This window comes from Monodelphis domestica, chromosome 1 (genome assembly GCF_027887165.1).
Source record: "Monodelphis domestica isolate mMonDom1 chromosome 1, mMonDom1.pri, whole genome shotgun sequence".
Taxonomy (NCBI): domain Eukaryota; kingdom Metazoa; phylum Chordata; class Mammalia; order Didelphimorphia; family Didelphidae; genus Monodelphis; species Monodelphis domestica.
The window spans coordinates 696,244,932-696,268,922 of record NC_077227.1 but is presented as its reverse complement, the minus strand read 5'-3'; the positions used below and the strand labels follow the sequence as shown (position 1 = coordinate 696,268,922).

General features: G+C 35.1%; 1 protein-coding gene across 5 annotated transcripts in view; it reads right to left on the bottom strand.

The window, feature by feature from the left end:
- The window catches only part of NFATC3 (nuclear factor of activated T cells 3), a 195,647-nt gene that overhangs the window by 101,658 nt on the left and 69,998 nt on the right, over nt 1-23,991 (bottom strand). For all 5 annotated transcript variants that reach the window (XM_056810018.1, XM_001373944.4, XM_007477224.3 and 2 more), the window contains one exon: nt 17,391-17,553. In XM_056810018.1, coding sequence (XP_056665996.1) covers nt 17,391-17,553 — 163 coding nt within the window. The remainder of the gene's footprint in view (nt 1-17,390; nt 17,554-23,991) is intronic.

Sequence of the window (23,991 nt, the reverse complement as noted above, 5' to 3'; positions counted from 1 at the left end):
AAATAGTTTCCTATTATTGAACTGGTCCTGCATTCCTGGTATAAATCCCACCTGGTCATAGTGTGTGATCTCTCTGATATATTGCTATAATCTTATTGCTAGGAATTTGAAATTTATCACATCAATATTCATCTAGATTTGTTTTTCTTCTTCCTGGTTTAGGAATCAAAACCATATGTGTTGTCATAAAAGTTTTTTTAGGATTCCTTCATTATCTGTTTTTTCCAAATAATTTATATAGTATTGGGATGAACAGTGCCTTAAATATTTGTCAGAATTCACTTGCAAATCTATCTTGTCTTGAGGAATTTTTCATAGGGATTTCATTGATGGTTCAATTTCTTTTTTCTAAGACAGGATTATTTAAGTATTCTATTTCCTTTTCTGTTAATAAGAAAATTTTACATTTTTGTGACTATTCATCCATTTCACTTTTTATTTAAACATTCCTTTTTACTGACATGTAATTAAACAAAAGAACTCTTAATAACAGCTTTAATTTCATCTTTTATGACACCTATAATTTGGTTTTCATCTTTAAAAAAAATCAAATTAATCAATGGTTTGTCTTTTTTATTTTATTATAAAATCTGCTTCCATTTTAATTTGTAAGTTCAATGATTTTTTTACTTTCAATTTTATTAATCTCTCCTTTGATTTTAATGATTTGCATTTTGGATAAAAAAAAGATTTTTAATCTGCTCTTTTTCTACTTTTCTAATTGCATGCCAAATTCCTTTATCCGCTCTTTTTCTCTCTCATTGTTGTATGAGTTTAGAAATAGAAATTTTGCCCTAAACATTGCTTTGGTTTCATCCCTCAGATTTTGGAATACTGTTTCATTCTTGTCATTATCTTTAATAAGATTATTATTTCTATGATTTGTTTTTTCACCCATTCCTTTCTTATAGGATTAGACCTTTAGTTTCTAGTTAATTTTAAAACTATGCTTCCAAAGCCCTTTATGTAATGTAATTTTAAATTGCATTTTGATCTGAAAAGGGTACATTTGATATTTCTGCTTTTCTGGATTTGTTTGTTAGGTTAAAAAAAAACACAAAAAACAGCAAGGCCTTACTTGGTTCCAAGGCAGAAGAGCACTAAGGAGTAGTTTAAGTGATGTGCCTGGAGTTTTATTATTTCTTTTTCCTAATTCTAACTTTTAAGGAATTATTTTCTTCAGGGGGTGTTTGTACCTCTTTTCTTTGGCCAATTCTGCTTTTTAAAAAGTTATTTTCATTAATCAAGTTATATAATTCTTTAATCATATGATCAATTCTGGTTTTTATTTTGTGTTTTCATGACTCTTTTACCAAGCTACTGTCTTTTCATAATTTCCTTGCCTCATTTTCATTTCTTTTCCCAATTTTTCTTCTAGCTCTCTTAATTGATTTTTTTTTCTTTTGCTCTTTCAGGATTCTTGTTATGTCCAATTCATTTTTTTTTCCTGTAAGGCTTTATAGCTATTTTGATGTCATTTTCTTCTGCTTATGTATGTTAATCTTTCCTATCATCACAGCTACTTTTTTATGGTTAAGTTCTCTTTTTAAAAATGTTTTCTTGAGGGCAGCTGAGTAGCTCAGTGGATTGAAAGCCAGGCCTAGAGATGGGAGGTCCTAGATTCAAATCTAGCCTCAGACACTTCCCAGCTGTGTGACCCAGGCAAGTCACTTAACCCCCATTGCCTAGCCTTCTTCTGCCTTGCAACCAATACACAATATTGATTTCAAGATGGAAAGTAAGGGTTTAAAAAAATTTTTTTAATTAAAAAAATTGTTTTCTCATTTTTTCTAGTCTATTTTTTTACTTTGAACTTTACGTTAAAGTTAGGCTCTGTTCCTGGGAAGTGGTACTATCCCAAGCTTCAAGTTTTTTCACATTGTTGTCAGAACTAGTTCTTGAAGTCTAGAAGTTTTTGGTGCTTCCAAGTTAGCATGATTTGAGGAGAGGTGTGGCCACTGTTCAACTGGTCTGCACAATGGTCCTTACCCAGGAAGGGCCCTTGTTCCATTATGACTAAAAACTATCTAGCTCCTTAGGTTCTCTCCTCCCTTGTAATACAAAGTGCTCCTCTCTGTCCTGGTACTGAAACCTGGAAGCGGATATGAGCAATGGAGTTGCCAAAAACCAACTGCTAGCACAGGGGTCCTTCTGTAATTTCTCTGACCAACTACTTGATCCCTTTATCATCTCTGGCCTGAGAGCCCTTGAGGCTATTGTTGCCTGGATCAAGGTCCACTACTAGTGTTGCTGTCACATGCTCTCCAGGCTAGGCACCACTGCAGTGTCACAGTATGCCCTCCTAAGTTGTCTTAGGCTAAAAAAAATGTTTTACTCCAATCTGTTATTGACTCTGACACTCCAGAAATGGGATTTGCGGCCTTATTTTTAAAGTTGTTTGGAAGGGAAAGTTTGGCTGTAGGGCTTCCTCTGCTCCACAATTTTGGCTTTGTCCCCAGAATTGTGCTCTTTAGACCCAGTCTTTGACAATCCAGGTTTATTTCCATATCACAAGAAGGCATCAGAAAAGAACCTCATAAATATGGGTAAGAAATTTTTTTTTCCTAACATGAGAAATTTTATTCATAAAGGTAAATCAAAGACTCTATATCAAACTTAATTTTTTCCAGCCTATCAATTAATCTCATTTTCTGGGCAGAATAAACCTCTGGCAAAGTTTCAGTCCAGCTCTGTTTAGTCATGATGGAGAAAGCTGGCAAGAATAATCAGATGACGAGACTGTGGCTTCTCCAACCAACTATGGCTCCTCCAAAAGGATTCTCCATTTTCCATGTGGTCAATCCCTCTCCTGTCCAGAGAAGGGGAAAGCTGTACTATCTGGGTCCAAAAGCCTCAGACATCAGGCTTCCCTGAATCTTGATCCTGGCTCGGACACTTCTGTCCCAGGACTTCTGCTGATCCTACAGGAAGCTCTTGGCGATGGCACACAAGGTCCTTACTTTGGCCACATCTGTTACCTTCTAGGAATATTCTGAGTTGGAAAGGGAGGCTCCTATGGCAACAGAGGTATTTCGGAACTTCATGTTGGAGTCCTTGGCTGAGCAAGTGGGGCAGTGGAACTCAGTGGCGCTCAAATCCTCAAGGATCCTCTGCAAGTTTTTCCTCAGTTATGCCCCCCTCTCCCCCAGTATTATCACAATCTTGCCTTTTGCCTATTCTACAAGTTGTTTTATCATAGGCAATCCTTCTAGTGCTGAGTTGTCAAATCCACAGGTCAATACATGGTCAAATCCCAAAGTCAAAAGGGTTTCCAAAGCTACCTCTGGGTTCTGAACAATATCAAAGACTTGGTGAAATGTGACTGGCAGGGGACGGCAAGTAGCCATACTGGGTGTAGTTCCTCCCTCGAGCAAACCAGAACACAATTCAATTCGACCAGCACCTCCTCTCTCTGCATTTATAGCCAACTCCACTGAATCCACATATATTCCATAAGAAAGCCACTTGTCATTTCTGGCTGCACCGGGACTAAGGTGCCCTGCCAAGATTCCCTGTAAACCACCCGCCTTTTCATTCTCATAGTCATCCAAAAATGTTGTTCAGTCATTTCAGTTGTGTTAAGTCTTCAGGGCCCCATTTGGGGTTTTCTTGTCAAAGTAAGTGGAGTGATTTGCCATTGCCTTCTCCAGCTCTTGTTACAGATAAGGAAACTGAGGCAAAGTGTTACATGACTTGCCCAGGGTCATAGACCTAAAAATTATCTGAGACCAGATTTGAACTCAAAAAGAACCTTCCTGACTCCAGTCCTGTGGCACTCTATTCACTGCTCTAGTATTAGCACAGTGCCTGAAACATAGTATTTAATTAATGTCTTTTGATCCATGGGTCATATACTTTAATTTTACTTACTCTTCTCAACCATTAGGTAGACTCTACCCCATCTTTCATTATATTGTTTGTCTATTAAATAATATAACATGCAGTCAGATTTATTCAAGTGGTTTATTCTAGGAGCTAAAGGAAGGTAACTCGTTGAGGCTATAGATCAGCCATAATAGAGTGCAAGCCAAGACCCCTCCCCCGCTGAGACTAAAGACTCGGGGGAGGCTTATCCTCTTGACCTCCTCATGCCAGGGAATCTAGGTTTACCCCTTACACCACCAGATAGGGGAGACTTTCCTTCATCTCCCCATCATCCTCTTATAACAGGGGATCCCAAATTTCATGAGAAAACATTCATTGTTAGCACAGCCCAGCAGGAGTGTAAGAGAGAAAGAGGACATCCCATCAAAGCTCTACTATTCTACACCTTCCTCATTCACAACAGGCTCCTCTACACCATCATTTACCATCCTCATAGTAACATCAGTGTCCATTCATATATAATCCTTACAATATAGATCTGGAAACATCTGCTAAGAGATGAAATTGAACTCATGGAAGTATGTGACATTACTAAATGAGAGAAAGAATTAGCAGAAAGAGAAAAGGGGCTAGGACAGAGCAATAAGGAACATTCACAATATTTTTTTCCTTTAGCAATTCATTTATGGGTTATCCAATTTCTTTTTCCAAGACAGAGTGAAGATCTCTATTTCTTGTTTTGCTATTTTTGTTGTTTTATATTTTTGAGAATACTCAATTTCATCTCAATTATATTTTAATAGCACATAACTAGATAATTTGTGTTAATTCCTCCTATGAATTTATTTTTAGTTATTAGTTATTTTTTATTTTGGTAATCCTGACTTTACTGTTTTTTTCAGGTAGTTCTGGATCACATGAATAACAAGACAGAAAACTAGACTTTTTCAATTCTTATAACCTCTCTAAAACAGGAATTAGGTGTAAGAGTGTAAAGCAAATGAAATAAAAACCTGATAACCTAACAACAGAGAACCCCCAAATAGATTCACTTACTTCACTATCCAACATGATCCTGACTACAGGGCTACAAAGCTGACCAATCTACTAGCAACAGAACTCAACTGTACCCCCACACCTTCCTCCCAGTGCTGTAGAGATCTAAATGGCAGAAAGTTTATCAGAATGTGATAGCAATGTGGCAGTGTTTTGTGCCACAGCACAGCTTGGCCAGAGGATGGAGAAAGAGAGATAAGGGGCAGGACACTTGTACCCAATTAAGTTTATTGGTGAAGGAGCTCAGAATCATTTCAGGTAGAGCCACTAAACGTTATTTGAGGCAACCACTGAAGCTGGTGAATTGTGAATTGCCGAGCATGAGAGTAAGCTAGAAATTATGAGATGTAGCTCCTCCCCTCCAAAAAAACAAACAATAAAGAGGAAGAGGAAACACAAAGTGGTCCCATAGGGGAAAATGGGTGGTGGTGATAAAATCATCAAAGACCTGAGAAGAGTGAAAACTTTTAGCATAAGAAGATAAATTAATTCAGAAGATATTAATAATAGAAGAGAATATATATAGCCTCCAAATCAGGGAAAAAACTTCAGGCAACTATGAATCAATATTGCAATTAAACAAAGTAAAATGAATCAACATCTGATGGGGAGAGGGCCCTGATAACAGGATGTTGGTGAATAATGTAAAAGAGAAATAAAAATAGGAAAATAAGTTATTGCTGACACAGCAGAACTAACTAGGAGAACAGAAATACTGAACCCTTAGTAACAAGCCTCGGGAAAGAAATGAGAGGATAACTGATTGCAAAGATAAATACAAGGAAGTAAAGGAGGTAGGAGGGAGAGAGGGAGGGAGGAAAGGAAGGAAGAACTTTTAATATTCAGATTATCTAATGATTTATCAAATTTGTGAGTCTTTTTAGAAAACTGTCTTAAATTTTCTTCAAGTTGCAGTTTACTCTAATTCTTTAATTTTCAAGATTTCTTCTTATTTTGGAGTTACTAATTTATTTTGTATTCTTTTAAACAGCATGTTCAGCTCTCTTATCCTCTTCTCATTTTGACAATAAAAGCTTTCAAAGATATAAATTTCTGCTGAGGATTGCTTTACAAATCACAAAATATTTGGCATATTGTCTCATTGTTATATTTACTCTAATTCTTGTTGCTATGATTTGTACTTATACTTCGTAATTTTTTAAAATGTCATCAAAAAGTATGTCCAGAGGGCTATAAAACTGTGCATTCTCTTTATGCAGCAATATCACCACTAGATCTGAACCCCAAAGAGATTAGAGAAAAAAGGAAAAGGTCCTTATATACAGAAATATTAGCACATCTTTCTGTATTTGTAAAGGAATAGAAACTGGGGGGATGTTCATAAATTGGGGAATAGCTGAACAAGTTGTGATATATAGTTGAGATGGAATACTATTACGATTTAATGACCAGGATGTTTTCAGAAATGAGCAGAAGTGGGGCAGACTGGGAGGCTCCGTAGATTGAGAGCCAGGCGTAGAGATGGGAGGCCCTAGGTTCAAATTTGGCCTCAGACACTTCCTAGCTATGTGACCCTGGGCAAGTCACTTGACCCCCACTGCCTAGCCTTTACCACTCTTTGGCCTTGAAACCAATACACAGTATTGATTCCAAGACAGAAAATATGGGTTTAAAAAAAAAATAGAAATGAGCAGAACCAGGAGAAAACTTTACACAATAAAAGCAATACTGCATAATAATCAACTATGACTTAGCTCTTATCAGTAATACAATGATCCAAAACAATTCTGAAGAACTTATGATGAAAAAATGCTATCTAGCTCTAGAGTCTGATGTCTGATGACAGTCTGATGGAGTCTGAATGTCAACTGAAGAATTATTTTTTTACTTTATTATTCTTGTCTTTTTAGTCTGCATTTTTCTTTTGCAGCATAGCTAATATGGAAATGTTTTGCCTGACTGCACAGGTATAATCTATATTAAGTTGCTTGCCTTTTTAAGGAGGGACAAAGGAGGGAAGGAGAGTATTTGGAACTCAAATGTTAAACAAATCAATGTTAAAAAATTTTGTTTACATGCAATTGAGAAAATTAAAATTAAATAGAAAAGGATGTTATTACAAAGTCTCCATCACACACAATCAGTGATTTGTTCATATCCTTTCTTTATTACTAATTTTATTATGTTAGAATCTACAAAGATTATGTTTACATCCTTTTGCATTTATTTGTGATTCCTTTATGGCTTAGAATATGATCAATTTTTAAAAGTAAAATGGAATGCTTCAAAGTGTATATACTCTGCAATATTTCCATTACGAAGTCTCCATAAATCAATCAAATCTTGTTAATTTTTAAATTTTAATGTCTGGGGGCAAGGTAGGCAGGCACTTCCTAGCTTGTGACCATGGGCAAGTCATTTAACCCCCACTACTCTTCTGACTTGGAAACAATACACAATATGTTGATTCTAAGAAGAAAGGTATTGATTTAAAATAAAATTTTTTAATCAAATTTTCATTTTGTTATCCAGTGAGTTTTGTATTTTCTTACTTGTTCACATCTTTCTGTTGGATTAGCATAATTATATAAAAATTAAAAACCAAATTATTGTGCCAGGAGATTCTGAAAAACCCTTTGGCAAAATTTAGGACTCATTTTAAAACCCTAAAAGCCTAGGAATGGAAAATGAGCAAAAACAAGGGCTACATTGTTTACACTACAGAAGCAAAGCAATCCCACTACATACAGAGATAAATTAAGAAAGGCTCATCTTCCCATTAAATTTGTTAAAGTTCTTTAAATGAAATATAGCAATTTATAGCAATAATACAAAAGAACAAAATTATAGACAAACCTCAACAAAGAGATATTCTTATCAGGTAACTTAACTTTATTTAAAGCAAATATGATGTTTATACTTAAAAATTAGGAGTCAGAAAATAAACTACTTAATTCATAGCTATTACAATGCTGTAAGATACAAAATAAGACCACAAAAATCCTGAGCATTTCTACATAGTAACCTACTCATCCCCCACCAAAAAGAGGGATAAAGGAGGGATAGATATCTTCAAAATACATAAAATATCTAGGAGTTAATAACCTATGAAGATATACTCAAGGCTTGCCTTTTCAAAAGAGAATGGGAAAGAGAGAAGGGAATTTAGATCTCAAAAATTATATTTAAAATGTTAAAAATTATTTTTACATGTAATTAAGAAAAAAATAAATTCTTTAAAAAACATAATTGGGAAATATTTAATAAAAAAAAAACATAGTAAGATATAAAAAAAGAGAATCTAGATCACCTGAAAGTCACAACCAGAAGAAGAGCCTAGACATAATAGTTTAAGAATTCTTAAAAGAAAACTTTTATTTTCAAAGACCACCAATGACATCCCGGCTATTGTCTTGATTTGTGCATGAATTGGATTTAGGTGGGGGCAGAGTTATACAAAATCAAGATGCCTTACTCTGTCTTCCAGAATTGGATATCTAAGTCTACTAATGGCAAGACAAAAATGAGGATGACTGGCCAATCTGACCAAACTCTAAGCACTCCCCAATACCTGCTTCAGCTACCTTATGCAAATTGTTCTCATCTGTCCCATTTCTCTATGGGAAGATTTCACATGTTTGGAGTAAACATTCCCCTAACTCACAGATAGAGTTGAGACTTGTTCATTATCCTCAACCATCTGCTGAGACAATTTTACTTCAGTAAATACTTTTTTTTTTGTTTCTGATACAGTCTAGTGGTTATTTATGTTATGGAAGGTACACGAATTTCAAAACTTTAAAGCATATAAAAGTGGTTAAGGGCTAACCTTTTATCAACATTTGACAAATGTTTTAAAAAGTTTATTATACAGCAGGATACAATGTAGTACTAATGCCAACAGAGCATAATGGATATTAGTCTAAAAAATGCTACCATGCTTTATACAAACAACATTTGCTGCTGTTTAAGAATATTGGGGATTGGTCGGCTTCTAGTTATCAGCAGTCCAATAATATTTCAAATGTTATATTGTGTTATATTATTTAGTTTGGCAAATGTTTCAAAATAAAGAAAAAAGTAGAAATGTCATTACTTCACAGAAACACACATCCAATTCTGGTTTTCAATAAGAACAATGGGTATATATCAGAACTCTCACTATAGGAAATAATTTACACACAGATGAAAGCTAGAACACTATCTAAAATAATCACTAAATACATTTTTTTCAGTAATCAGCGAGTATCAAATATCAAAAATGTGCAGTTGATGTAGCGTGAAACATACATGATCTAAATGAAAAAGGAAAAATTTTGGTGAATGTACAACCTAAATCAACCAAGTTTATATTGTAGTACAACAATATTAAGAAATCACTGATCAGAAATACAACTGAATATAAGAAAAAAAAGTCTATCATAATCCACAAAACTGTTAGGCTTTTTATTTTTACTTCAGTAAAATCCATAGTGCATGCTTATAAGTTTCTTGGAGCCATAAGTGAGAATAGAGCACACATCAAAGGTGGGTGAGCAGAACTGAAAAGAGCTGGGCAAGGCCTCATAGCAGAGGTGCTATAGTCCCTGAACAATTCAAACACCCCAAACTAAAAAACTAAAATTAAAAATTAATTTCAAGCCACTGGTAGTTGAGAATGACCCTCTGACTGCTGAGAGGGAAATGCATTTTTGCTTTGGGGGTTGAGATTCACCTTGAAAGGAGGAATGGGATAATGATGATGATATCTAATATTTATATAATATGTACTGCCAAGCTAAACTCTTAACAAAATAATCTAATTTTATCTTAAAAGGCCAATTTTTGAATTTGAATTTTTTTTAAAATAACCTTTACCTTCTACCTTAAAATCAATATTGTGTATTGGTTCCAAAGCAGAAGAGTGGTAAGAGCTAGGCAAAAGGGTCAAGTGACTTGCCCAGGGTCACACAGCTAGGAAGTATCTGAGGTCATATTTGAACCCAGGACCTCCCATCTCTAGACCTGATTCTCAATCCATTGAGCTACTTGGTTGCCCCCTTGAATCTGAATTTGAAGTTTACACAGGCTACACCCAAAGCCAGTTCTCTTTAAAGTGATCAAAATAATATTAGGGTTTTTTTTGGTTTCTAGCTCATAATGCTGACTCGTATTGTGTTTGCATTGTATATACACAAATATTAGTGATACAAAAATGTTAAGTCATTTTATGTCATATAAACTTGAAATTAAAGCCTTATAGAATCATAATAGTTCAAGACTCAAAACATCCAAAGACAATGAGATCTGGTTTTTCTTCTACCTTCTACAAAGAAGATAATGCCTATTATTCCATGTATATGCTATATACTAGTACAAATGATTTCTTTGGACAGGTTGAATTCCTATAACTAAAAGCCTAAAAAAAAAATTCAAATGGGGAAAGAACAGGAGAAATTGAGCTATAAGCTATTAATACAAACCCTTGAATGATTTAACAACAGCTGCAAGATTAAAGCAATTGTAGGATGACATGGCAAGGGCATGGTATATATATATAGGATATATGCAAAGATAAAACTGCAACATCCTAGAATACAATATTTCTGGGAGAGGCAAAGGCAGCCTATTAGACTTTGATAGGCAATAATTATAATTTATTAAATTATTCCTATATTCTATTTTTTTGAGATTAGCAGCTAATAGTTTGTTATAAAAGCTTTTTGCTTCTTCTTAATTGGTACTATCTCAATTAAAACACAACCTAGTCCTAGAGCAAAATAAAGATTAATGGGAAACTATGAAGAGAGAGGTGAAGATAAGAAAAAAAATATTAGGGAAGCATTTAATTAAGTCAGAGAAAGCATTTTAAGTAAAAAGTGTACCAAAAGTCTTAGGGCCAAGTCTAATGTAGAGACAGTATAAAGTCTTAGTGCTGACTTTTGGAATCCCTGTATCCTATATTTTCTTTTGTTTTCTTTTTTAAACCCTTACCTTCCATTTTTGGAGTCAATAATGTGTATTGGTTCCAAGGCACAAGAGTGGTAAGGGCTAGGCTGTGGGGGTTAAGTGACTTGCCCAGGGTCACACAGCTAGGAAGTGTCTGAGACACAGATACACTCTAGTGTATCCTTTATTTTCAAGCCTACTAAATACAAGTATTCACTTTCTCTCATTCCACATTAACTATTGGATTTTTTCTTCCTCTTGGTTAGAATTCCAATTAATTTTTGTTCATTTACCAAATGATTTTATTATCCTTCCAATTCTTCCAAAGAGCCCTGGTTTTGAACTAAATCTGTCCCTTCTTAGCAAGCTGTTGGGAGATTATTTAGCTTTATTCCTCCTTAGTATGAAATGAAACAAAGAATATAGCATGATAAAATTAAAGATAGTAGAAAAATCTCTTGATAAGATGTCCAAGGAAAAAAAAAGATATTTAAAATGTACTTAATTACAAAAAGCTAAGACTACTCCATGAAACCATATTAATACAATCTTATTTCCAATAAGACCAATAAGACATCTTCTGAACATTAAACAAGATGATAAAGTGAAAAAAATGGCATTTTAAAAAGTTAGGATACTGCTAGACTATTACCCCCAAAGGAGATGAGACAGGAATAAAGGAAAAAAAGAAATAGTTGACTTGCTGAACAAATTGTGATATATGAATATAATGGAATATTAGTGTACCTTAAGAAATTATTTAAGTAATAAGTTCCCTGACAAACTTGGGAAGACTTGTTTAAACTGTTAACAAAGTGAAGTTTAGAGAATAATTTATGTATATGATACAATGATATTGTAAAGAGAAATAACATAGAAAGTCTTTAGAACTTTGATCAATGTAATGCTCAGTCTGGCTTACAGGAAACTGATGGTGAATTTACAGAGAAAGATGGACTCAAGCTAAAAAACAAGGTATACTTCTTTGGGCATGGTCAAAGCAGGAAAATTATTTTGCTTCATTAGGCCTATCTGTTGTGAGAGTCTTGTGTCTGTCCTCCCTCAGAAAAACTGATAATAAAGGTGGTAATGAAAAGACCCCCCCTTGCAAAAGAGGGTCTTGAAATATTTTTTAAGAATGCAGTCATCTAATAAACATTGATAGGAGCCTACTCTGTGCCAGGCCCTATGCTAAGAGCTAGGGATAAAAAAAGAGGCAATTGACAATTCCTGCCCTCAAAAAGTTTATATTCTAATGATTGGCATGGCAATGAAACAGCCATGGAAATGCTCATTTTATGGCATTATATTCAACATTCATACCTGAAGACCTTTGAGCCTGGAAAGAGGCATAAAATCATGACTGATGAAGAACTTAGTATGGTTAAACTGTTTATATTCCCAAATAGGAGGATAATACAAGTAGCTCCCAAGAATTTCATCATTATTAGGCCAAAAAGAAGGAGCCTATTTAAGAGAGTTTAGGAGTCAATCTATTATGTTGGGATGCTCTCAAAAGAAAAATGGAAGGCTGATGAAGGAGAGATGTCCTGGGAAAAAGAAAAAGAAGAAGAATGAGGAGAATAATCTTACATAAAAGAAGCAAAAATGGATGGGGGCAGCATGCAAAATTTGAACCTCATTTTCATCTGAACTACCTCAATTGGGAAGTAGTAAGGGAAAAGGATAAAAGAGAAGGGGAAGTGATAAGAGGGAAAGAGAAGCAGTGGTTTGAAGCAAAAGATTTTCGAGGTTATAAAAAAAGTAAAAAAAGAGAATAAACAGAAGAAAATAGAATAGAGAAATATACACTTAGTAATCGTAACTGAATGAAATGAAATCACCAATAAAATGGAAGCTGATAACAGAATGGATCCAACAATAAAATATTTAGAAAAAACATACTTTTAAAAAGGGACATAAAGAGTTAAAATAAGGGGCTGACAGAATCAATTAAGCTTCAGAAAGAAGTGGTAACAATCATGATCTCGGATAAAGGAAAGCAAAACTACACCTAATTAAAAGAGAAAAGCAAGCAAACCTAGATCTTGCTAAAAGGTATCATAGACAGTGAAGAAATATCAATACTAGATATATGTGCCAAATAGCAGTCTTCCTGACTCCAAACCTGGTAATCTATCCCCTGTACCATTCAGTAGCCCAAATGATAAATATTATCTATCTAAAACCAAGAGCAAGAATTATCTGGAATGGGGACTTAGAAGTCTTCCTAATCAGATAAGGGATGAAGTAAATATGTTCATAATCATCATTTTATTCAATATTGTACTAGAAAAGCTAGCTATAGCAATAAGAAAAAGAGATTAAAGGATAAGAATAGGTAAGAAGAAAACAAAACCATCACTCCTTTACAGATGAACATGATAGTATACTTAGAATACCCAAGAAAATCAACTAAAATTAATTAGAACAAATAACTTTTTGCAGGACATATAATAAATCCATATAAATCAGCAGCATTTCTATAAATGAACAAAACCCAGCAGGAAGAGATGTTAAGAGAAATTACATTAACAACTGCAAACAATATAAAATACTTGGGAGTCTACCTGCCAAGACATACCAAAGAACTATGTAAACATAATTATAAAACACTTCACCCAAATAAAGATCAAAACAATTGGAAAAATACTAGCTGCTCATGTGTAGGTGGAAACAATATAAATGACAATTCTACCTAAATTAATTTACTTATTCAGTGCCATACCAATCTAACTACCAAAGAACTTTTTTATAAAGCTAGAAAAAGACAACAAAAAAAATTCACCTAGAGGAACAAAAGGTCAAGAATACCAAGAGAATTAAGGGGGGGGGGGGGGGGGATTAGGGGGAATGTAAAAGAAGGCAGCCTTGCAGGGCCAGATCTCAAACTACACTACAAAGTGGTAATCATGAAAACAATCCGGAACTGGGTTAGAAATAGAGTGGTTGATCAATGGAACAAATCATATCCACAATATTTGGAAACAAATAAGCACATTAGCCTAATGTTTGATAAAGAATAATGATTACCCCCAAAGAATCAAGCTTTGCAGCAAGAACTCACTACGGAATAAAAAGGGCTGGGAAAACCAAAAAGCAGTTTGGCAAAACTAGGCAAAGACAAACATCTCAGCACATACCAAGAAAGGTCAAAATTGGTAAATGATTTAGACATAAAGGGTAACATAAGTAAATTAGGAGAGCATGGAATATTTTACCTGATCTTTGATTAAGGGAAGAATTTATGACCAAACAAGAGATAAAGCATCACAGAAAATAAAATGGAGACTTTTGATTATTTTAAATTGAATATTTTTGCACAAATTAAAACAATGCAGCCAAAAATTAGAGGGAAAACAGGAAAGGGGGAAAAGGAGAAGCTTTATAGCAAGTTTTTCTGATGAAGGTCTTACTTTCATATCGTATAATCTTCATAAAATTCAAGATAAAAAAAAATTTTTTGAGAGTAATTTCAGGAAAAGAAACTCACTAACTTCCTCAAATCAAGAAAGCGAACTGTTTGGAGAAGGCACCATGGGGAAACCTGCAGAAACCACTGCATCAAAAGATCCAGAATGAACTTTGGGATGTAGTGAATTGAACTGAGGGGGATTGAACACATTTACTCTAAATGTAAACTCTTATGCCAAAGGGGATTGCCTCCAATTGGTTTTTTGTCAATGCGCCTATTAGCCATTGGTTTTGCTCTCTGTCTAACTCTTATTTCCCTCATATCCCCAAATTACTGTAATTTCCCCTTAGAAAGTACAATATTGTATGCACCTTTAGTAAGAGATCTTTAGAGATATAAGCTAGTTATTTGAAATGATTCATTGGGGAGACTAGACATGTAAATCTGGGAGATTTCAACATGCTTGCCTCCCAGTGGAATCACAGATGAGCCTTAGGGAGTGAATTGTGTAGATGGAATTCACTCCCTAAGGCTCATCTGACCCAGTATCCCATTTGCGTACTAACACTGCATGAATGGATGTGAACACACATGCAAGGGGTGGTAGGGATGGGGGTGGGATGTGGAGAATAAAAGTTTTGGTGTGTGGCATCATGGCCTCCTCCTCAAACCCCCCCCCCTCCCCGCCCCTTCCCAGAACACAGCTAGAAAGCCACACAGGAGAATCCACACATGCAGTCTAACTTAGGTTAGAAATATATTTACCTTTTCTACTTCAAGTGATTATTAATAAACGTTATGGGAAATAATGCTTGGGGTTATTAATTTAAATTTCACAATATATACACAAAATTGTGCCAAATTTATAAAAATAAATAATTCCCCAATTGGTAAATGGTCAAAAAAATATGAAAAGGCAAAATTTTTCAGAAGAAATCAAAGCTATCAATACTCATTCATATTTTTAAAAAAGCTTTAAATCACCAATATTAGAGAAATGCAAATTAAAAGAACTCTTCATTATGTGAATCTTCAAAATTCTCAGACCCTACTTCAGAAGATTTGGTTAAGACCATTCCCCATTTAAACAATGAAGGTACTTGATTAAGTATGGGTTAAACTGTTACAATTAAAGTAGTGTGGCATAAACTGTAACAATTATCACCTCACCCCTATCCGTCTGGTTAACATACCAGAAAAGAAAAACGACAAATGTTACAAGGGGATATGGAAAAATAAGTACATCGATGCACTGATGATAGTTGTGAAATGGTCAACCAATCTAAAGTACAATTTAGAACTATGAGCAAAGGGATTTATAAAATTGTGTATAAGGGGCAGCTGGGTAGCTCAGTGGATTGAGAGCCAGATCTAGCGATGGGAGGTCCTAAGTCCAAATCTGACCTCAGATGCTTCCCAGCTGTGTGACCCTGGGCAAGTCACTTGAACCCCATTGCCTAGCCCTGATCATTCTTCTCCCTTGAAGCCAATACACAGTATTGACTCCAAGACGGAAGGTAAGGGTTTTAATAAAAAAAGAAAAAAAAGAACAGAAATGACTGGGGGAGGGGGTGGAAGGAGAGGAATAGCATACTTTAAAATAAAAGCTGAATATAGTATTCATACTTTCATTATAATTCTCATTATCTGCTCTATTCAGTCATGTAAATGTTCATTTTATTTGGTATTTAATATTGTAACTTGAAAAAAGAAAAAATGATGCTACATTGTTTTACACTATACTTCAATAAACTCTTTAATGTAACATTTTCTTCTCTTATTCCTGACCATTTAAACTAAACACACATATGCCCCACTCTTGTTTATATTCTATCTGGTAACCAAGCTAAATTTTATTATCATTACTGCTTCAATAACTGGTAGTTATATCTAGAGTTTCACTGTTAATGAGCTTGTTCTAACAATTAATGTTTACTAAAGGTTGAAAGGTGGAAACTAAACTGCTCAAAATGAAAAATGCAATATCCACATCTCACAACATCATAAAAACTCAGACTGCATCAAGGAAATATGAAAATTAATTTAATCTAAACTTTTTATCAATACAAATTGAGAATCACTATTGCAAAAAAAAAAATCACCATTGTATTTGGTTTTTTGGCCATACACTATCATTTGACAGTTTTATTAAAAATAAAAGCATTTGCACACAACTCCAAGAACTAAAAAAGCATAACCTAACTTTTTTTTTTTCCAGCTGGTAAACATAAATATTTTAGTTCAGTCCAATATAACAAAAATACTGGGTGAATGTAAATAAGGCAGGTTTTATAAAATATCTAAAAATGCCTCTTCCATAAGCCTTGGAAGAGTCTTGGGAGAGTGATTAGTCTCAGACACTTAAGCTTAAATTTGCTCAGACTGTTTGTATGCCATCATTTATGTCAGTACCTATTTAAATTTCTTTCAAATCTGAACCACGATTGGTTTAGTTATCAGAAACTCCATAAAGAAGCAGGTCTTATATTTCTGAAATAGCAAGAAGTGAACAGTGAAGTTAAATCCTGTAGGCATTCTTTTTTCTAAGTCTCAGAGAGACCATATTATTTCTAGTTGTGATGCTGTATGTTGGGAATGATTTCATAGCAAAGGAGAAATCTAATACTTGAAACTGGCTCCATGTCATCTATTCTGCTGACAAATAAGGGGCTGTCCAAGCTGTGGGAAGAATGAGGAATGATCTACCAATTTGGGAGCTCAAAGTATAACCACAAGGAGAAGATAAATATTCAAACCCTGGCACTAATACTTTCAAGTATAGCATATTTTCCTTTTCTTAAACTACAAAATGAAGTAGAAGGCAATAAGCATAATTCTGGAACATTTAAATCATGAGATCTCTAAAGATACCTAGAATAGAATGGTAAATTCTCCCAAAAGAACCCTGTCTATTTAGCCATAGACCTAAGCCCAAGGACCCTGATTTACAGGAACTCCCTCCACAGTGGAAGGCTTTCTGGAGGCTTTAAGGAAGACTACCCAGCCAAAGGAAAATCTCTTGGTATCCTTCAACAGTGCCATGTTGGCAATGCTTCATCCATTTTACCTCCTATCTTGGAATAGTTTTTCTCTTTGTGCTCACAAGCAACTGTCTAGATATCCATAATCATTCTTTACTGCAGAACAGATTAAGAGTCTCAACTGGTTTGTCCACCAGACAAATAAAATCTCAAAAACCTGATACCTTCACAACAGGATGTCCTCCAGTAGATGCTTTTACTGCACCACGACTCCCTTCAGTTTCATAGTGGGCTCGGTGATGGGTTTTAGGCTGTACTTCTATTTTCAGTTCACATTGTCCAAAATGAGTTGGTAAAGGCCAATCTAGAGGAGGCAATGAGGATGTGCTACAAAGAAAACACAAAGGTGAATATTGCTTTACCATTACTAAAAGAGAGAAACTACTTTTGCCAATGTTAGCATTTTAAGCTACTTGTTCTCAGAAACAAAGTACTTAAAAAATGAAAACTGTGTTATGCAAAATATCACTTATTTAAAAGAATAAAAACTATACTTGCCTTCCCATTTTCCAGTGGTTGTTTTCTTCCTGTTAGAAGAAAATGGCTAATTTTGACCTCTGAACTGACAACAGTTTCTGAACTATAACTTCTTAAAAATAATATCCCAAACCCTTTTTTGTCCAAGTATATGATTGTATTGGTAAAAATGCTAAGGAATCTTTTCATTCCACCAATGCAAATCTGTGACTGCTACTTAAGAGACTTAGAGAGGTACACAAGTTAAATGACTTGCCTGGTCACATAACTAATATGTATACTAAGAAGAACTTTGAAGTGGGTCTTCCTGACTTTCACCCACATGTATGTTCACCTAATGGAACTTATACGCTGGAAGCTATGCTAGTGAAAAAAAAAAGGAAAAAATCTAAAATATGTAGTGAAGTTAGAAACTCTACATGCATCCTTGATCCCAGCTTCAACATATCTTCTCCAGTAGATTGCCTCCTTTCATCTTCTTCCTCATCCCTTCTGTCTCCCTCTCTTCTTCTCAACCCTTTCATATCTATTAGGCCATAGGGGAAAAAATTCTCTCCCTTGTTATCAAATAATAATTATTTTTTAATTCTCAATTTAAACACTAAAAATGAACATTTCCACATACAATTGTAGACCACAAAAAGATAACTCCATCTGAAACTATAAATCTCCATTTCATAGTTTTTACTCTTTTTAAAAAGTATAATTCTACAGAGTATTTTCAAAACATTTGTTCAAACTTCCTTTTGCTCTCTAATGTGCATTTAAAATTGTTTTCAATAGCTATTTGTAGAGGGAAACTACTCCCCCATTTAAAAACTTGTCCTCCAATTAAAAACTGAGAAATTAATTCTGAAAAACTCAATTCTAATCAGAGAGCAATTCATAATTTAATATAGAATGTTCTTTGTGTTCAGTTATATGTAGTAAGGCTCTTTTTTAAGTGTTTGAGAATACAATAAAATTGTTTCTAAGAAAAAACAAAAAGCAAATCACATGTAGATAACTTTTTCTATGGAAATTTAGCTTTAAAAGATTGGAGACATAGATCTATATCTTCAAATGAAAGTAGAGTCAAGTGAAAGTTAGGAATAGAGAAGATCTGGGCACATTCAAAGGCAGCAAGGGAAGGAACCAAGGAATAGAAGAGATTGAAAATTGGGCAAGAGGACAACTATAAAAGAGCCAATCTCCAAAAGAAAAATGGAGTAGATGAGATAAAAAGTACAAATAGAAGGGCTGGTGTTAGCATGAAGGGCTACATTATCCTCTTGCAGTTGACACAAAGGAAGATTGGATGAGGGATCTTTTATATGATTTTTAAGCTAAGGTGTCTAACCAAGAAGAAACAGAATGATGGTGGTAGAAGTATTCTAAGGAAAGAGCAGCTGCCATGAAGAATATATGAGTTGACCAGGCAAATGGTATTGAAACTGGCTAACAAATTTTGTAGTTGGTGATGAACTAGACACTGCTCAAATACATAAACTACATTAAAACTGGGTGGTAACAATTATACCAGAGTCCTGAAATCTCATTTATACATCAACCATTAAATAGCACAGCTTTCAAGTCATGCTAAACCAAAATTTCTCATGGTTAAAGGAAGTGCATGGATCAAAAACTGTCAATAATCAAATATACTTTCCTATGATAAAGATAGAAAAATAAAACATATAACTTTTAAAGTATTTGTTATACATACAGCAACTGTTCAAAGAAATGTCTTTTGAATTTACATAACTTTCAAGAAGAGAAAATTAATGACTCAAACAATACTCTTTTTACTATAAAATCATATAATCCATGCACAGTCAAAGAATGAGTAGAAATTGTAATTTCATAGTTAGACACAATAGGAATGCTAGGGTGAGAAAATGGAAAGTTAACAAAATAAAAAAATTAACTTTGAGAAAGTAGTTTTGCTATCCTATTACTTATATGATACTGAATGATTCTCAGTCATGAGACTGAAGGCAACACTAAATGAATTCCCTAGTGTCACACCCAACACCTATGTTTTATACTACTTAACATTTTAATCAATAGATATTTATTCAAATTTGCTAACAAGGTAGAAATGAGAACTAATACTGATTACAGTGCTGAAATTCAAATTTATTGCAATGAGCTCCAAAAATATTGAGGCTGAAGCCATCATAAGCTTTAACAGCTATAAATGTAAAACTTTGCATTTAAGTTTAAAATTCTAAGTAGATTAATAAACAATGAGAAAGGCATAGATTGAAAATGACTCAAGTATGATCTGTATGAAGTTTAGTGTACCTAAAGTATAATCAACCCATTCACTAAGAAAGCTAACAGGATTTATATGAAATAATATTCAGATCATAGAAGTAAAAGCACCGCTATGCTGGTCAAAATATTTCTAAAGAAGTTATGGATAGAGTGCCAGGCCTGGAAACAGAAAGGAGGTCCTGGGTTTAAATCTGGACTCAGACATATTTTAGCTGGTAATCCTGTGTGACCTGGGCAAGTCACTTAACCCCACCTGCCAAGCCCTTACCTTTCTTTTGCCTTGGAACCAATTTTTAGCATCAATTCTAAAACAGAAGGTAGTTTTTTATATTGGTTTTGTTTGTACAAAAGCTTTTTAATTTGATGTAGTCAAAATTATTTATTTTACATTTTTGACTCTTTCTATGTCTTGCTTGGTTTTAAAGTCTTTTCCATCCCAAAGGTCTGACATGTGTACTACTATTCTGTGTTTGCCTAATTTACTTATAGTTTCCTTCTTTATGTTCAAGTCATTCACCCATTTTGAATTTATCTTGGTGTAAGGTATAAGGTGTTGATCCAAACCTAATCTTTCCCATACTGTCTTCCAATTTTCCCAGCAGTTTTTATCGAATAGTGGATTTTTGACCCAAAAGCTGGGATCTTTGGGTTTATCATATATTGTCTTGCTGAGGTCACTTGCCCCAAGTCTATTCCACTGATCCTCCTTTCTGTCTCTTAGCCAGTACCAAATTGTTTTGATGACTGCTGCTTTGTAATATAGTTTGAGAACTGGGACTGCAAGGCCCCCTTCCTTTGTATTTTTTTTTTCATTATTTCCCTGGATATCCTTGATCCTTTGTTATTCCAAATGAACTTTGTTATGGTTTTTTCTAAATCAGTAAAGAAATTTTTTGGAAGTTCCATGGGTATGGCACTAAATAGATACATAAGTTTGGGTAGGATGGTCATTTTTACTATATTGGCTCGCCCTACCCATGAGCAGTTAATGTTTTTCCAATTGCTCAAGTCTAGTTTTAGTTGTGTGGAGAGTGTTTTGTAGTTGTATTCATAAAGATCCTGTGTTTGTCTTGGGAGATAGATTCCTAGGTATTTTATTTTGTCTAAGGTGATTTTGAATGGGATTTCTCTTTCTAGTTTTTGCTCCTGAGCTGTGTTGAAAATATATAGAAATGCTGATGACTTATGTGGGTTTATTTTGTATCCTGCAACTTTGCTAAAGCTGTTGATTATTTCAATTGGCTTTTTGGTTGAATCTCTAGGATTCTTTAAGTAGACCATCATGTCATCTGCAAAGAGCGATAACTTGGTCTCCTCCTTGCCTATTTTGATGCCTTCAATTCCTTTTTCTTCTCTAATTGCTACTGCTAGTGTTTCTAGTACAATGTCAAATAATAGAGGTGATAATAGGCATCCTTGTTTCACTCCTGATCTTAAGGTAGGAGTTTTTTAAAAAGAAGTGTGTGCTTTATATTAAGATAATGAAGAATGTAATGTTGTCAAGCTTGTCTTCAGACTATATATCTGGGACAGTGTGAATTTCAAAACTACTCCACCCTATTCAGACCATTCTTTAGAAGATCGGATTTAGCTATTTCCTGATCAATAACAATAGAGATACTTGGAATGACAGAATCAAGTCTTGGAAACTACATTCTCCACCCTACTCAGTGTAACAAGATTAGGAAGGGCTGCAGCAAACTCAATATTTAATTATTTGAGAATATGGCCTTCAACAGACATGTGCAAAAAAGGACAGACCTGTGGGCGGTCCTACATCAAGCTAGAGCCACCATTGGCATATGTGAGATGTAAGAAGTGAGGTAGAGAACAGCCTCTGGAGTTCTTGGGACTTCCTGTGAGGAGGGGAGAGGCAATTGGAGGCTGGTGCTTGGTGTTGGAGGAGTCCTGCGGACTGCTTCCCGTGAATGATAAGGACTGATCCCTTCCCTTGCCTTGGCTATCCAGGGTCTTAAAGCCGCTTTGGCTCAGCCTGAGCCAGAGTGGGTATTTAAACTTCTTTCCTTCTTTCTCTTCTCCCTTTCTCCCTCTCCCTCTCTCTCATACTTTCTTCCTCCTGTTTGTAATTATAACACCATAAAAAAAATTTGGCAGCTGACTTGAGTGTTTCATTTAGGTATTACATAAGTGAATTCCTTGGTGACCTTAAATTAATATATATCAGTCTTTTTTAAAGTGATTTCAATATCACAACAGATAGTTAAGATGTACTATAAGCTGGGCCCAGGGTCCAAAAGGCTAGATTGCTTTCAAAAAACTTCAAAAGTGGCCCTGGGTTCAAATCTGGCCTCAGACACTTCCCAGATGTGTGACCCTGGGCAAGCCCATTACCCCCATTGCCTAGCCCTTACCACTCTTCTGCCTTGGAGCCAATACACAGTATTGACTCCAAGATGGAAGGTAAGGTTTTAAAAAAAAGAAACTTCAAAAGTAGTTTCCTGAACTAAAAATTCTCGTGAAAGCAAAGGCCTGTCTTTTCACTACTAAAATTTTACTGGTGCTGCTCTGCAGCAGGAAATATGAAACACTACTGCCCCTAAAGAACTCAGTAAGAATATGGTGGGAATTGTAGGATCCGAGTGCCAATTCTGGATCTAGTTCAGTTTTCTTTCTATTCAATTATGAATCTAGTCCAATTTCTGTTTTATGAGAAAATGCCATTTAATTGTGGGAAATGGGAGAAAACTTTATTATATTATTTAAACCTAACCCTGTGTGGCTAGGAAATTGGACCACCTCTATCTGCTACTTACAGACCCTAGTTATGTTGACCAGAAATCTAGTCAGATTTGAAGATTGACACATGTAAACCTTAAAATTTCTTAGACTTATAAATGTTGGAAATTTCACCATTGGGAAATTTCATACTTGAAAAATTTCTTACTGATAGTCTATTGGAATGTGAACCCCATTGGCATGGGAGGTTCCTCCTCCTCCCTTCTTAAGATTACTTTAGGACAGAAACCTTTTGCTGAACAATGGAAAGGGCTTTGACCTATACTTAAGCATAGAACAGGAATTTCTTTGAGTCATGATTGATTTTAGAATTGATACAATAGAGATACTTGGAATGACAGAACCAGGTCTTTGGGAAATTACAATCTCCACCCTACTCAGTCCTAACAGGATTTAGGAAGGGCTGCAGCACAGATCAAAATTTAATTATTCCAATCTCTACCCTACTCAGGGTAACAGGATTTAGGAAGGGCTGTAGCAAAGGATCAAGATTTAATTATTTGAGAATATGACCTTCAACAGACATGTGCAAAGCCACAGACCTCTGGGCAGTCCTGGGTTAAGCTAGAGCCACCATTGGCACAGGGAAGACATGGACAGTGATTGGTAGATGTGAGAATGATGGGGAGGGAACTTGGATGGTTTGCTTAAAGAGAGAGGGGTCTGAGGACTGAGGGGTGGCTGGTTGGAGAGTTTTGGCTCTGAGTGGTTAGAGAGGTGCTCTGAGAAGCTTGCTCTGAAGGAAGCTGGAGGTGGAGGCCCCTGAGACTGTTTCTCCATTTTGGTCACATGAGTAATAGGGACTGATCTCCTTTCTTTGCCACAGCTATCTAAGGGCTTGGGCCTTTTGGCCCAGCCTAAACAGAAGGGGTATTAAAGCCCTATTCCCTTCTCTCCCCTTTCTCTCTCCCTCTCTCTCTCTATCTCCAATACCTTTCTTCATCCTGTTTGTAATTAAACTTTATAAAAGGTTGACTGCTGACTTGAGTTTTCATTTAGGAATTACATAGCTGAATTCCTTGGCGACCTTAAATTAATATATATCAGTCTTTTAAAGTGATTTCCTTGTCACACACAAGAAGTTTTCGCACAATTATGTAGCTCAAGCAACCCATATATCTTATCTGAATACTGGCCCCTTACTGGTCCAGAGAAAGGAAGTGAAGGAAAAACTGAAGCCCCTAGCTGAAATAACCAGGCTGTAAGATTCAGTGTCACATCATTGAATATTAAAGCAAAAGCTAAATGATCACTTGTCAGAAAGTTGTATTA